Raw genomic sequence first — 16,394 nt, 5'->3', positions numbered from 1 at the left:
GTCCAGTACCTGTTTGGTCATTTCTGTTCTTAGTACCTTGCAGTTTTCCATGCCTTCTCACTCTTTTCTAACCTCTCTATCCATAATTGTCTACGTGTGTCTACTAATGTACTACTTCCTTAGACAAGCAGGCATCAGAGATGGAAAGAGGTGCTCCGTGAAGAATGCTGTATTTTGTCCTCCAGGGCATCTGAGTTTAATGTTTGTTGTCTTTGTTTTCCCTCTGTTGTTGCAGGCTGGAATAAGTCCATCCATCATGTCTGCTGTTGCCTTGGACATCCTGCCACTGAAAATGCATCCATTTTCCCGGAGCACTCCGACGGGCTTAGACTGCGTGGGCTGGAAGAGGCGCATCTCCTCTCCTGGTCTGTATTCTAGTCTTAGTTGGGAATCAGTTTTGAGAGAATTAAGCTCTGGTTTATTGAGTATGGAAACTATGTGATAAGCGTTCTAACCTATTTATTTGGAATGCTGCATTCATGTCTGCACAGAAATCTGCTTTAGTGGTGGTTCTTCCATGTGCTTTTCATATTCTGTTGAATTTTCTCCCTGAGTAAATAACCAGGGTTCTGTTTAAAAGCAATGGGCAGCTTTTTAGGGAAGAAAAGGTCACTAGTGGCAATGACAGTGTGCTTGATGTAGAAGCATTGTCTCACAAGAACTCTGTCTCACCTAGGATGATGTCATATATATATAGAACACACTCTTGATTTAGGTTTCTGCAGATGAAACAGACTCTCTGTCTTGTGTTTGCTGGAGAGCACTACGGTAGGTATGATGAGTTTCCTCTCAAGTTGCTAATTAGGCACTAAAGCAACTAAACGAGCCTCTAGAGGTAGAAGTTTCCTGTACTTAAAATAAATCATCTTAAAGAACAAGTATGCTGTATTTTCATTAGGAGTGTGCATAAAGTATCACGTCTGCTTCATTTCCAATGACTGACACTTTCTCAGAATTAAAATGTTAAGTTGCACAGATGATTAAACAGTGAGACATCTTTGCCAGGTTTTTAAGTTCTCCATCTGACAGTGCCTGCCCAGCCACTGCAGATATCTCTATCAGAGCACTTTGGGGTGGGATGAGAAAAGCAGACTACAGAAGAGTTGTTTGATAGTTAGGAATCTAGCTGGGAAAAGCCAGCCACTGTTGGGGGGTAAGCTGCTATTTCTGCCCCAGAAAGTCTCTTTGTACCATCAATTAAATGCTGCTGGAATTACCTAGTTAAGGGACCATAACATTTTGCTAATTACATCGGAGTTGAATGGTCATAACATTTTGTCAAGCAAAACTGGTTTACTTTCTGACACTTTATACCAACTTATGCACAGAGCCATGAGGTTTCATCTGAAAATAAGAAAACAAACTGCTTATTATCATGGTGTCAAGAGCCCTGCCTCTGCTCTCTCAGCACTGAAGGCTTTGATCACTTGCTGTCACAAGCATCTGGTGTTGTCCTAACACTTAGGACCAACTCCCTGGCTGAATTAAAAGAACTGCAGCTTTACTTCTTGGAAATCCCAGGTGGAAACCCATCATTGTCAAGTTGTCTATGCTTCTCTGCCATTAGCTGAAATCCCTAAGTGCCATTGTCATAGGAGTAAATTCTGAGTCACAGCTGATACAAATTTCGTGATAGTTCCCAACTGGGACCTGAGGGAGTTAGAAAATATAAATGAATTTTGGAGGGTGAATAGGGAGAGTAAATGTAGACTGACCAGCTGGTAGCGCTGTGAGTGTTTATCTGCTATCTAGAAATGGGACATGAAACCAGAATCTATGATTCACACAGTATTCCTGAGGTAGATACAAGTGAATTTCAAACTATGACCTAAGCCCCAACCTCAAGAATTTCTGTGTAAATGTAGCAAAACAAATGAAATGCAGCAGAACCCTTTTTCTCCTACCAAAAACTATGCTAGTTCAGAGGAAATAAACCTGATGAACAGAGGAAGAGCTGTAATGCCGCTGCCACAGCCATCCCTATTAGCTGCTGCTTGTGGCCTTTGTATGAACCATTTTGGGGGTGATGCATGTGTGCACGTGTCCTTCCTGTAGTAAGGTTTAGCTGGGAAGAATACTGCAAATTACTGAAGCAATACTCTCAAGCTCTTGGATCAGTTTTAGAATTGGGAATGTCCTTGAGGCAGCAGTAGCGCAGCAGAATGTTCTCCTTGACTCTTGCACAGCTTTGTTATGATACCTGCTGCTTTTGACAGAGCTGTAGTTGTTTAAAATAAATATAAAATTAAACAATGAATCAGTTTAATTTTGAGGTTCCTAACTCTAAAGCTGTAACTACTTGTATTAATAATCCTAGCCTGTGTTTTAGCCATAAAAAACACTGGATATGAAAGTACTGTGCATCAGTACTGTATCATTCCGTGTTGAAAATATGGATAAAATTCTCACTCCCAAAGTCTGCGCTGGCCACAGGGGCCAGCAGGGAATGCTGCAGCAACTGTGGGAGGTGGGGTATTTCGGAGCCCTTGCTAGTTCTTTGGGTATGAAAAGGTGGTTGTTATGATCCCAGCCCAAAAGGTGCCAAGCACATCTACTTACCTGCTACCTGAGGACGAGCTTAGCTGGGCGCAAACCTACTATTTTAGGTGAGGCTATGTGTTCCCAACTAGAACATAACCACGAGTACTGGAGAAGAGCTTAATGTTAATGCTGTATCTGCTGTGCTCATTGGCTTTCTCTGACCAGTCACTGTCACTAGGGCACTGAGACATTGTTTTTTATGCCTTTATGTCATGCTGGGAAAAATGAGGCAGGTTCAAATGTGTCCTTTGGGTATCCCAGCAGTTGAGATCAGGTATACAGTGGTGCTCTTGGTCACTGGTCAAGTTTTGCAGACTGTCCTGCTGTCACCTCCTCTGTCCAGAGCCACCATTTGAGAAAACTGTAAGGAACCAGTAGATGGCTCTAACATCTGTGAAATAAAGAACAGCTGAGGTGGTGCCAATCTCTATATTCAGTGAAGACTGAATGAGTCTTCAGCCTTCTCAGGAAAATATAGAGGTTGGATACCCCCTCCAACACACATGTGCACACACATACCCCTGAGGTTAGCAAAGTTAATTGTCCTCATCAAACATCAGGAATGTCTGAACACTTTGGAAAGACCTCCTTGTCTGCCACACACTTTTTGGCAGGTAGTATTGATGAACATAAAGTGTCTTTCCCTTTTATATGTCTGGTTATGCCCATCTCTTCATTGGTACCTCGCAGTATGTATCTGTCCTTACTGCCTGGTTTACTGCAGTGTTCGGGTAGGCTGAGCTAGAGTAGAAGACCAACATAGGAAACAAGTCACTTCCTAATGTACATATGGGAATGCTTTTCTGCTTTTTGGCAGATTCTGGAGTTCTTGAGAGACTATTTGGACCCAGGAGTCATCCCAGGAAAGGGGTGAGAGGGAATGGCCTAGAATGTACTAGAGAGAACAGTGGTAGGATAACAAGTCTTTGGGTTAAAACCCTGGGCCAGCATGTTTGTCTTTACGCTATCTTACTCATCTTTTTCTTCCCCATCCCTCTCCTGAGTCTGATATATGTTGTTTGTGACCTGAAGACATTGCCTAAAATCAGGGATGTCACTGGGAAGCTGTTTGATGGACGGTGAAGGCAGCTGTGAGAATGTAGCTGTGACTGGGCTGAAGCTGGGAGGTGAGCAGTTCTGGGTGTGGGAGCTACTAGCCCACAGGTTTAGAGCAGAGGGAACTCTCTGGGGAGGTGCTGCCATCTCGGAGCTTTTCCACAGGGACTTTTCAGGAGAAAATCACAAGGTGACACAGTGACAGGCAGACATGGGTAATTGTCACTGCCTTCTGTGTTTCTCAGCAAGTGACTTTTCTATTCTTGTGCCTGCCCTCGTTACCTTCTCCCAGATGTTTCCCCCCACCATGCTGCATCTCAGAGAATATGTGAAACGTTTGGATAGGATCACATGTATGACCATAAACCTTCCGGGTTTGTCATATCCTTATAGAAAGAGAAATTTCTGACTATTGCATTACAAGATCAGGCTTGTAGCTGTGCCATAACAGGTCTTAAACCTGTATTACTTAAAATCATCATTTAAATGCAGACTGAATCTTTTTGGTGGTTTTCCTTTGTCTTGTCAGATTTAAAGACCCCAAGATACTTAAATTTCCTGCTATCAGATATCTACCAGAGATACCCAGGAGCTCCAGCACAGTGCTGGTGTTGGTTATGCCAACCAATGAGGCATGAATTCATTCTGACTGGTGGGTACCAATGATGAACATACCGGTGGCCTTGGAAATTTGTGTAAGCAATAAGAATAGGCCAGCCAAGTTCTCAAAATCTGAATCTTTGTGGATAGTCTGGAAAACAGTGACCAGAGTGATACTGAACCTATCCTCTGGCCTCACTGCTATAGCGGAAAGTATTTCTCAGACGCAAAGGGACTGTTTGTTTATTCAGCATCATGTGGCCAACTTTCATCTTCTTTTCCCAGCTATAGATGGCCTGTTAAGCTCACACTTGGCAACAGTTAATGTGAAGATGTTTGACAGCCACTGGAGAAATCTATTCAAGAGGGAAAATATTAGCTTAATAACAGGACTTCATTATGTCCTGTAAATATTTAGCAGTCCTGTAGTTCAGTAAAATAACAAGCTGAGCTATTTATTCCATTTTTGTCGTTTGAATTCTTGAAGGGACGCAGAAAAAAGTGGTACGCAAGTCCTCAGAAGTGTATCGTTGTAGCTGTAGCGTGAAATGTCCATTCCATCCTCATTAACCCATAGAAGCACATTGAATTTAAGTGGCTAAAAAGCACTTTTGTTGCCTACTGTATTTTTCACTTTATCTCTGAATCACAGAAAGATTAGACCCACTATGTCAATCTTGATCCTGTTTAACCACAGACACAAATATTTGCTTTCTGTGAGGTCTCTGATAATGTGTTCACTCGGAGATTTTCATCCAGCCCTAAAAGCTGGGCCAAGTGATGGCTGAGTTCCTGAAAATTTGTCTCAGTAGGTTGAGTGGGATTTGTATGTATTGGCTACCAGGGAGAAAGATTTAGCATACCAATAAAAACTTTCCGTGGGACAAAGAGCGAAAAAGAGACTCTGAATGATTCTGGCAATTGCCATTCAAAGCTAAGAGACTACAGGAGAACCCAGTGGAGACTTAAAAATAGGGCAGATATTTAGGATCAGGCTGTCCAAGGCTGAGGCTAGCCTGACTACCTTGATCAACCTGCACAGTGTGATCCTTAATCTGTAGCTGGAGTCAGTTGCTGCTACAGCAACTTAGGTAACTTCTCTCTCTAGCATCACAGAAGAAAATCTCCATGTAGATTTAACAACTACAAAAAATCTGTGGTCACGTGGAAGTCCTCTGCAATGGGTTGCAGTTTTGAACTCTGATATAATATTGTGCTTTCCACAACCCGGCCTTTTAGTATTTTTCCTCTCTTTCTATTAGAAACTGCCTATCCAGTACATAAATATAATCTGTGGCACCTTCGGCTAGGATTGCAGCGCTATTGTCTCCAGCACTAAACATCTTTTGGTGTTTGCCAAGAGCAGTGAGTCCAGATAGTGGGAGGGTTAGCGGAGGAACAGGTGGGGTGATTTGAGCAGGTTGAGGGCAGAGATCTCCCAGGCAAGGGCAGTTGCTACAGAGGCTCTGTAAATAATATTGTGTTTAGTCATTCAGTCAAGGAGAGATAGAGGTATGTGGAGTTTTCTTCTCATGTGCCAAGCTTGGTTTTTCAGGACCAGGTGTAGGATAGTTAGGAATGAATTGTAGCCTCTTCTTAGCATGTTTTGTGTCTGAAGAGCTGTACTGTTCTTTCCTCTTCTCAACGCCCTATGCTCCACATCCACGGACCAGCTGCAGTCATCTTTGTTAATGCTTAACTTACCTTCTCCCCTATTATTATGAACAAGAAGTGTTTGTCTTCATTGGTACTTCAGTGCAGGCATTTCTAGGAGGCCCTGGAAGGACCAGATCAATGCGGAAGAGTGGTTCTGTTGCAGTCAAATGGAGAACACATTTCCATGTCTGTGTTGGGAGGCATTAGAAGAAGATAATTTGGTCTAAGTAGCTACATTCAGAAGATAATTGAAGGATTTTTTCTTGTTGTTGTTACGGGACACTGTAGAAATGTTGGTTTTGCTACTACTGCAGTGACCTCTCCTATAAAGAATAGCTGGAATGGTTAAGGACTCAAAAGCTGGTTCAGCATTGCTGGATGCTTTGTAGTAACATGCAGTGATAGAGGGCAAAGTGGTTTTTTCTGTTTTAGGAAATACGCAGTAAAACAGAAGTCTTACTGAAGTAAAATAACCCCGCTGTTACACAGATGGTGAGGCAAAGTCAAAGGGATCTCTATCAGAACAGGCTGTGATGACTATATAATAATGTGGCTTTATTTACTTTGGACAGAATTACCTTACACAGAAATAGTAAACCAAGCATTTTCAATTCTTCTGTGAAATTAGACTCTGAGTCTTGGGTTTGGGTGCCTAAACATGCAATCAGTGTGTAAATGGCAGGAGCAGCTTGGTATTTCCCAGCATATTCCTTTGCGTCCCATCTATGGGTGGCTGTCGCTCTCCCAGCTGTGCTGGTGGACCTGAGCTCCTTGTTTACTTCAGTCTGAACCCCAAATTACAGAGTCTCACCTGGCTAAATTTGAGCTGATGTGGATAATCTAACACTGAAGCAATCTAGTTCTGGTTTTACACTTATCCTGGTAACTAGTAAGGAAGTTTTACAATGTTTTCTCCTGCACGTGGTACAAACCATGTGGCTGCTCTTAGATTATTTTGGCAGTTTGACAAATCTGCCATTGTAGGACAGGTGTTTTATCAGAGTGGCAGTCCAAAAATGTCCTGTATCGTAAAACCTCTGTGGTGTCTCAAAGGTGGTGTTAAACGGTACAGATATTTCTGCATTCCCAGGAAACTTGTGTTCTTTCAGGATTCTTTTTATAGAGGCACACTGGTCATGTAATGAGAATATAAAACTTCTGCATTAAAAAGCAGTTAGTGATGCTGTTTCACTTGGGACTGAGGTATCTTACAAAGATCACCCCCTGAAATAGGGACCGTCCCAGGTCTACACTCTCAGAGCGGATGCTAAATGATTTTTCAAAGCTCCCAGCTGCAGCCTCCCCAAATATCAGTGCTTTTCTGTCTTGGATTTCGGTCTGAATTCTTTTTCTGAGGACTTACAAAAATAGTTTTTTAATAGCAGCAGCCACCATCAGTTCTAAACATGATTAGTTTATGTGTTAAGTCCTTTCTGAGTTCTCAAGGGAAGCAGATAACACAAGGTCTCTCTCACTTGGACATTTTTAAAATGCATGAAATTCTATTATTCCCCTGTATTTATTTTTAATCTGACAGTTCTGCTAAATTAGGAGGAAAGATCTCTGTCTCACCCTTGCTTTTTTAATGCCTTGAAATCCGCTTTAATAAAAATCAGCTGCTAGAAGCTGCAGCTGAGAGCAGCTGAGCTGCCACAGAGGGAGCCTCCTTAGAGGACCCCTATGATGTCAGGATGCATCGAGAGAAGCGGAGAGGAGGGTTGGAATCAGTGCTCAGACAGCACCGCCAGGTACGGCTGCCCTGTGAGCAGCTCTGCCCGATTCCTCCCGCAGCCCAGCAGAGCCCCTGGCTCTCCCTCCCACCCGCCTGCATGAGGACCCAGCAGTGCCCCAGTGAGTCCAGCGGGGCACACAGTGGAGAAAACTGCAGTAGCAGTGGGAGCTCCGGGCTCTCGCCGGGTTCAGACTCAGACAGCAGCGGGGTGGTGTGTGGTGGTGGTGGGATGAGAGGCGTCCTGTCCAGATACTGGAGCTTGGAGAGTCTTCACTCTGCCACAGGTAAGGGACTTTTTTTTTTTTCCCTAAAAGCTGCTCTGTGATATTGCACTGACCTTGAGAAACCAAATCAAACCTTCTGAATAAAGTATATAATTTGGAAATGTGGTCTCTTAGTTATGAGAAATAATCATGGCATTCAGTGTTTGCTAGTTATGCCCCCTGCAGACTTACAGCTAAAGCAAAATGACATAGACCCTTAATATACTACTTAAGTCAGAAGGTGAGAAACAGGTTCTTGATGGCTTTGGAAACAGTGCTTAAGCTTCTACCTGACTAAAGCTGTCGTTTGCTTTTGAAACAGCGTTTCTTATTTTAGCTTATTTATATAAACCCGACATCAGAGCTGACATTTCTCAGTGTAAATTCCAGTGTAGCATATTGCTGCCTTTAGAAAATGTCCAAACGAGGTGCTGTGCAGCAGATGAGCGCTGTGAAGGTTTGCTCTGGTGTTTGAACGGGGAAAGACAGCTCCCTGAGCCAGCTGCTCAAGTTTGGTTTCTGTTTTCCCATCCTTGGTTTAATTTCTTTTTAAACCAGAGATTTTGGAGGCGTGTTCATATAGCCTGGATCTGCTCTGCCTCAGCCTGCCTGGATCTGGCATCCTAGTTTTTAATCACTGATGTGCCTATTTAGGGTTTGGATATTTGAGCTGCAAGCATGGGAAAGAAGCTTTCTCATTCCCAACTGATAGTAGCAAAGGACCCTGGCAATTGTGTTAATGATAAGCAATGGCTGAACTGTTTAGTTTGTTTCTTGACTGTTGCTGTTCAGAGAGATTTTTAGCAGAGCTGCAGCAAATTAGTTCCTCTCTTAGATAAATTCAGACAAGTGCCTTCAAGGCCACCAGTGACTGCCATTTCCTCAGTAAAAATACTCAGTACTACCAGCTAGAGGCAAGGCATCAGAACAATTTTAGGCATAGTTCTGTGTAATCTGCTTTAGTCTCATATACTTCTAATTATTGAAAGTTCTTGTAATTGCATCTGCTACTGTGGATTTGAGGCTGTTTAATAAAATCTCCAGTACTCTGGAGTTCTCTGCTGAAGTGAGAGCAACTGCACTATCGTATGGGGAAGGACTGCAACAGGGTCGCAGCCTGGCTGACCTGCCAACCCACACACCAGGCTGTCCAGGTGGCCAAGAAGCGCTGAACACTTCCAGTGTGTCCTGAGAGTCCAGGGGCAGGAAAAAAGGCTCAGGGTGTGATCGGGCTGTTGGCACTCTGTTTTGGGGAAAGATCTGGGCTGCGAGTGCAAGGGGATGCAGTGCTGCATCTCAGTAGCATATGCCTGCTTGTTTTCTCCTGTAACTGGGAATGTAAATCATCCCCAGCACAGCTCTGATGTTGGCATAAAGTAGCCCTGGCACAGGATCCTCTCCAAAGTGTATCTTAAGAGAGTTGCACATCGTGCAGTAGTGGTAGTTTAGTCTCCTCTGTCTTAAAGATTTGCTGTTAGCTGTCCTCCGTGAATGCATTCTTGGGCTTAATCAGGCCAGTTGATGCAAGTGACGTGCAGTGATATAAAAGGAACATTGATAGCAAAAACTTTGAAGCTAAGTCTCTCTTAGCTCTTTTGTTTCCACAATATTCTTGTTCCAAAGGCTGTGAGGCATGGTGTCATTTTGTGGATGCTGTGGACATTTAGCAGCAAATGCAGAGGTGAGATGAAATAGAAAATGGTATGGAGACAGACTGGGGACAGGGAGAAACCAAATTACATTTCATACTTACAGTATTGATATATCAGTACAATAATAAAAGCAGATCACTGCACTTCAGGCTCCTTGCTGCCTCAAAATACTACAGTTGGTAAGTGTCCTATCATGTGCAAAAGACATCTGAGCAGTTTGCCTCTAATTACTAACAAAATTCAGGTCACAATTAGGATTAAACCTTGAGAGCAATGAATTTTCCAAAAGAATTTCTTTTTGCTTTGATTCTGTTCTATCAGTATTCTTCTTTGGATTAAACTAAGGCAGCTGTGGTAGAACTGCTCCGTGGCATCAAGACTGATTGGCTGTCGGAGGAGCAAGGCAGGATTTTTTTGAAGCATGTGCTAAATTACACTTTTGAATGGTAAAATTTAATACACTTTGTAAACAAACAAACAAAGATCCAGCAGGAGCAACAGCAGCTGGCAGTGCATGAGAGCAGCGGTAACTAGAATGTATGGCACCATTCTTGCGTTGGAGGTGCAGGGTGTCTCCACAACAAGAAGTCGGGGAAAATTGTACAAACAGTGTGGAAACACTATTAATTATCAGATGGTGCATTAAAAACAGGCTGGAAGATGAGTCAGTCTACTTCTCTGTTTTAAAGGGATTCTGCATTTCCAGTAGTGGGCTTAAAGCTGGACAGGTGGGCTTGGCAAAAAGGGTTTTGCTTTTCTTCTTCCACTGTGTGCATAAACTTGTCTGTAGGGGTCTTCATTCTGAGTCTGTTGCTGTCTGTGACTTCAGAGATTAGAGAGAAACCAGATTTAAGTGACTGACAAGCAGAGACGAGAGGTCTTCAGCATGATTGGAATGCAGCCATTTGCGTTTCTCTTTTACTTAATTTAGATTTCAAGAGAGTGGAAAGACGGATGTGTACGTATGTTTACACGTGCACGTTTGATTATGTGTCATTCCAGAAATACAGATTGACATCCCTTGTGTAGAAAGGACAGGTAGTGTTTTTAGAGGTTCACAAGGAGAAAACACTGTTTCTGGTTAATAATCTTCCTCTACAACTAGTAATGAAGTAAGATTCCTTTTGTTCTGGAGTTGACTTTCTTGTAATATATTGGCCAAGAGGGGAAATTAAATGTGATACAGAATTGAAAGAGAAAAGACCCATTGTTACACCACAAACTTCTGTGCAAATGCCATTTGAAAAAAAAAAAATGCAAAAAACATAGTTCAGACTTGTATGAAGTGAAACATTCTACTGTTTTTTAATATCAGTCCATGGCATTTTGGTCTAAATGTCAATATACATTACATTACATGAGAAGGCCCCTCTCCTTGAGGCTAAATATAAACATGAAAAGAGGGGATGCTTTGCAATTCTAACAGGCTCTCCATTTGAGGATGCCAGAGGACTTCATAAGCATCAGTAACCCTCACAGGGCCTGAGAGGCTTTCAGAGTTTGATTTAGGACAGAAAAAGAGGTACATATCATTTGATACTTGGATAGTAGCCTTGCTATTTTTAAATACTTATGAACAATTTCCAAATGTTTAGCTGGTGCAGTACTCCAGTGGGAAAATGACCTGGAGCTGGGGTTGCTCAGCAATTCTGAAAATCAGGCCTTGAGTATCTCAGCTGGACAAGAAGACATGAGGCATCCAAATTAAATGTCAGTTGTGACACTACCCCAGCAAGTGATTCAGTGGAACTATGGGCACACCAACCCCTGTTTCCCAGGCAAGACTTTGTATCCCAGGCACATGCTGCCTTTATCCCATTCATCACTGTTGTACAGCTCTACTGAAAAGTTTATTTCCTTTAGAATATTTCCAGATTCAGGCTTGTGAGTAGGTCTCTTTGCTTTTCCAGTTCCTTTGTTGCCAGTCCAATCCCGACCTCATTAATAGTTCTGTTTATTCTTTTGCTTGTCCAAGTTGGGAAGGACTAGAAGAGCAAAGAAAGGTAGAGACAAAGAGGAATTGCAGCTTGGTGGACTAGCAGTTGCCATAGTTTCCCAAAGAGGTGCTTTGTGCACATGTGGCAGTTTAATTGTAGCCACTGCACTTCAGTGCACCTCTGCACAGTTTTGTGGCTCCTGATACACAGGTAGGCTCATCTACTAGCCTTGGGAATATGGCCTTTAAACAGACAAGAAAACATAGAGTATGGGTGGGTAGTTATTATTTTTTCCATTCAGAGCTTAAGAAAACCCAACCAAACCAACAAACGTTGTAGAAAGTTTTTTGAAGTCATTCATTTCATTATTGTGGCTGACGAGGGAGCCAGTAATAGAGCTGTGGCAAATGCTTTGCATGTTTCTTGTTTGGCGAGAGATTTTCTTCTGAGCTCGCTCTTTTCCTTTTTCTCCCCCTAGCCCTGCCTGCTTGGTACTGCTCTCTGCAGCTGTGTTCGTGGGCTGCAGTGCATCATTCCACTGACCCGTCTTTCTCCAGGGTCACATAGTCAGCAGGAGTTAAAGAGGTCACACAATGGGAGATTGATGTAAGGTTCAAAGTGTTTCAGAGTGCTTCCAAAGGAGAGTTGGGGGGCTGGAAAGTTAATGCCTCAAAGCATTCACTGCAGCATGTTGATGTTATGTTTCACCCTTGACTTGGCAAATTGTGAGCCAGGATGTTCCAGCCAGATTCATTGATTGCATTGTAGCATGTCCTATGCTTTCCTCCTCTCTATATATTCCCTGTGTCACCTGCCAGAATAACTTCCACTGATCTTCTGAACAATTAATTGATTTTAAAAAAGCAAACAACAACAAAAAAGCCAGAACATTTCATGCTAAATTAACTGTGATTTTTCTCTCTATGTGGTTTCATTTGTAGTGGTGGCTGATAGTTAAGTAAACCTAAGGGAGATTCTGAACTTTTGAGGTAGAATTACAAGATTAACATCTCTTGGCTGAACTAATGAGCTGCCCTAAAGCTTCAGTAAAAATTTCTTATTTGAAAGTATGACTTCTGAATAATGTGTTGAGTGTTGCTGAACTGTGACTTGGCATCATATGCAAATAGCACGGGTATCTACATTAGTAGTCGTTGAGTTCATTCTAGTGAATGCAGACTCAGTAAATGCTAAGTGTTTGTAAACTTGGCCACCTAACATATTTAGTATACTTGAAGAAATGATTTGTCAGTGCAGCATACACTCTAGCATCATGCTTTTCCATAAAAAGGAATGGAAAATAGTGTGAATGTAGGTAAAAAAGTCTAGTCATGTTTCTGTACCTCTGGAGCAGAACCAGGTTTTGTAAGTTCAGCTATTCTGTAGTTCCGATTACATTTTAATGTATGAGGGTGGTGGTGTTAGTTGACTTTCCCTTGAGATTTTTTTTGTTTTGTTTTGAGTAAATGCTATTCTCACTGTGTCCCTGGGAGGCACAGACCTGTGCCTACCAAGAGATTACTACCTGTGCCTTCACATCTTTGCTGATGCTGTGTTTGCAGGGGGAAAAAGGTAAATCTTTGGGAGCAGTGCCTGTGACGCTTCCCCAGGTGTACCCCCTGTTCGGGCACACCATCTTCATTCTTTTCCTTCTCTGCTTTCAAAACAATTCCCATGAAGAACATTTAGGTTGTGATTACTATGTCCTTTGCTGAGGAATTTGACATCTAAGGCTGCATTTCCTCAAATATGCAGTTGCCTTTAAAGTAGGCTTTCAAAACAACGCTTCTGTCAGGTGTATCCATACAGCTGCTGTTTTTTTTCTAGATGGAAGTGGAACAGCTTTAAGCCACCTGATTTGGATACTACCAGTATCACAGTTCTTGCAGCAGGAAACTTGCGTGGTACAAGAGAGTAAATGAAAGGGGGAATGAGGTGGTACCATGAAACCCACCTGACTCTTCCTTTCTCCATGTTTGGGTAGATGTGTGAGGGCTTGGCGCAGTTATTGAATCTGCCTGTTCATTTGGGTTATCTGGACCTTCTTCATGTAGGTAAAAAAAAACAGTGAAAAAACAGGTTATGACATGTACTGGCAAATAGTGTGTGTGCCTACTGGTCATGAAGAATGTGTATAATTGTTGCCTACACATAATGAAGCTTCACTGTTCCTGCTTAGTAGTTAGGTTAAACAATATATGTAATAACAACGCCTTTTCTTTGCCATGGGGATGTATCCTTTAACTTGCTAAGCTTGTCTGTAACTCAGCTTATTCCCTATTAAGGTCTTGTTCTCCAATTCATCTGAATCACAAGTAGTGTCTTTGAAGGATTAGAGAAATATAGACTTCTTCTGAGGGTCCATGGGTGTTTCTGTTTTAATTAGAATCCTGCCTCATTGCAAAATCCCTTGTAGTCTGAGGTTTATTAAACCAACTAACTAGCTCAATAGTTAGCCTAGAAGTGCTAGAGACAAGCTGGGTGCCCTGGACTGCAAGCCCGCAGTCTGAAGGTGAGCTGTCTGCCTGGGTACTGAATGCCTGCTGTGGTTGTGCCATTCAGACAAAGCTGTTTTTAAAAATGGTGTGTATGCACATGAAAGCAAGACATTAGCTTGGGCATAAGCTGACAGAACCATAGTTTGCACCTGGCTAACTGTCTTAGATTACATTGTGTGGACATACAAGTGTTGGCAGCTGTCACTACAAGTACACCTCGGGCCATATTTGCTTAAACATGTATAGAGTTTTGCTGTTGTTATTCTCAATGCCTTCTAATTTTCCGGAGATGCCCTGGACTATGATTTTGGCTCATAAAAGCTCAAGAAACTTTTTTTTTTTTACTTCCCATAGAGTATAAAGATTAGTTAATTGCTTTGCTGGAGTAATGGAGCCATTTCCAAGTTGTGCTGTATCCCAAGGAGCCTTCTTGGAAGCTCTGGTGCATCAGCCCCATATGCAGGCAGATTTCTGTATTCTGTGCCTTCCCTGCATAATGTAGTTAGTATAACAGGAGGCAATTTGTCTGTCAAAGGCAAATGAGTATGCAAAGAAATAAAATCCTTATCCCTTGTTTTGAATGTCCTCCTTCTTCTTACTCTGAATTCTCTTATTATTTCTTATTTGAGTGTGTGTGTATACATATACAGTCAGTCACTGGTTAAGCTTAGAATATGCCACATGCTTATTATCAAAACAGTTTGTGAGGTTTCTTGAAAACAAGCGTTGCTAGATTTGGGCTCTAAATTTGTTTGTCTACTGATGGATAAGGTTTCTTGCAAAACCATTATTAGGGGATCTAATGAATGCCTGAATTAGCACCTGAAATCTATTTCAAATGTACTGTTAAGATATTTGGTATCATCCTTGTTGTATTGGAAAGTAAATTACATGTGAGTATTTATGAAATAATGCAAAAAAAAAAAAAGTTTTTGTTTTAGGAACATCAAGAAAACACAGAGCTTTTTTGCCCCTTTTGTTTTCTTTTTTAAAATCAAAAAACACTAAATCACCACTGCAATGGTTCATGTTGAAAATAAATGAGATAAGACTGGATATATTTTCAGAACAGCTGGCAGAGATGTATTTCCATGTAGGAATGAAATAGCAAGAGTTTCAGTTTTGGCTAATAGAAATAGTTTCCATGAGGTAGTGTTGAATTAGCCCTTTTTTATTTGTCTGCCCTTAAAATTGAGATGTGCTAGGAGGCCCAATATTAACGCCAAATGATCTGTTATAGTGCACAGGATTAAGCTATCTGTGCTCCCCCTCTGCCAGTGAAATCTTCCTGTGCCAGGTGTTAAAAGCCCTCAGCTAAGCATGAACCAAGATCACTGCTCAGATGCACACGTGGAAAGACATACTTGGCATTTAGAAACTGCAGTTTTAAGAAGAAAAGGAAGACTGCAAACAGCACGTATGCACTAATTGGACATGGCTCCCTGTTCTTGGAGCTGTCATTGAGGTTCTTCCTTGTGGTGTGTTTTAGAAAAATCAAGACTTAAAAGTTTGGAAGAGGAAAAGCTGCCTATGTATTTATTGAATTAAAAATATGTGTGAAAACTGACGGTTCCGCTGTAGCGATAAGGCGCAGCAGGCAGTGGGAATCTGCCTCATCTGCTGATGAACCCAAGGGCTGCTGGAGCTTCTTCTGTTGTGTGGGTTCCACTGCTGTCTCCCAGGTAACTTGCTGTTCTGTTCCATCACACTGGGCAGCCTGGGACACAACACAGCTGTAAGGCTTGAGAGAATCACACTAGTTAGCAGCCCTGTGTGCTGAAGTGATCAATTCAGAGTTAATCCAAAAAATACGTGCCTGCAGAGTTCACACCTGACCTCAGTTTCAGTTTTGAAGTATCTGCAATTGGAAGACCGCAGCAGGACGCTGAAGGCAGGAATCTGGTCCAAGAGTAAGTACCCTGAGCTCCAGGCCTGGCTTGGTTTGTAGTCCTACGGCAGGCAACACTGCTCGTGTGGGTCTTGTGCAGATTTTACTGTGTATGCGTTCAAAGCATCTCAGTTTCTGACAATACAGAGTGACCTGGAAAAGTAAATAATAGCATGAGTTCTGGGGCTTTTGTCTGAAGCACTGAGTAGCTTCTCAGCTGGCTCAGCTCCTGCCAGCTCGCCTGGTGTCTGGCAGGAGGGTACTCTGAGCAGAGCTGCCTCAGCTCCAGGTCACTGATGGTACATCCTGCTCAAGGCATAAACCTGCCCTGCCTGCCTGAAAGAAGCTTTGACAGTAAACCTTTTAAGAGAGTTTATTATGAAAACATAGCATTGTTAATACCCTGAAAACAGTGGATTTGGATCAATTTGAAATGTGGCATTCTTATCAGCCTTAAAAGCCTGAATTAAAAATACGCAGAAACCATCTGTACTGAAACTTGTTGACTGGATCTGTTAGCTCTCTTTAAAGAGCACAAAATCATTTATTTTCTGCTATTTTTGGTCCCAGT

General features: G+C 42.2%; 1 protein-coding gene across 1 annotated transcript in view; it reads left to right on the top strand.

Annotated features, from left to right (window-relative positions):
- Positions 1-16,394, top strand: part of ARHGEF4 (Rho guanine nucleotide exchange factor 4) — a 202,503-nt gene that overhangs the window by 99,067 nt on the left and 87,042 nt on the right. The window contains 1 exon segment of the mRNA XM_005509601.3: positions 236-365. Within this exon segment, the coding sequence (XP_005509658.3) occupies positions 236-365 (130 nt within the window).

This window comes from Columba livia, chromosome 9, assembly GCF_036013475.1.
Source record: "Columba livia isolate bColLiv1 breed racing homer chromosome 9, bColLiv1.pat.W.v2, whole genome shotgun sequence".
NCBI lineage: Eukaryota > Metazoa > Chordata > Aves > Columbiformes > Columbidae > Columba > Columba livia.
The sequence above is the reverse complement of the archived record's forward strand: the minus strand, read 5'-3'. Positions and strand labels throughout refer to the sequence as shown.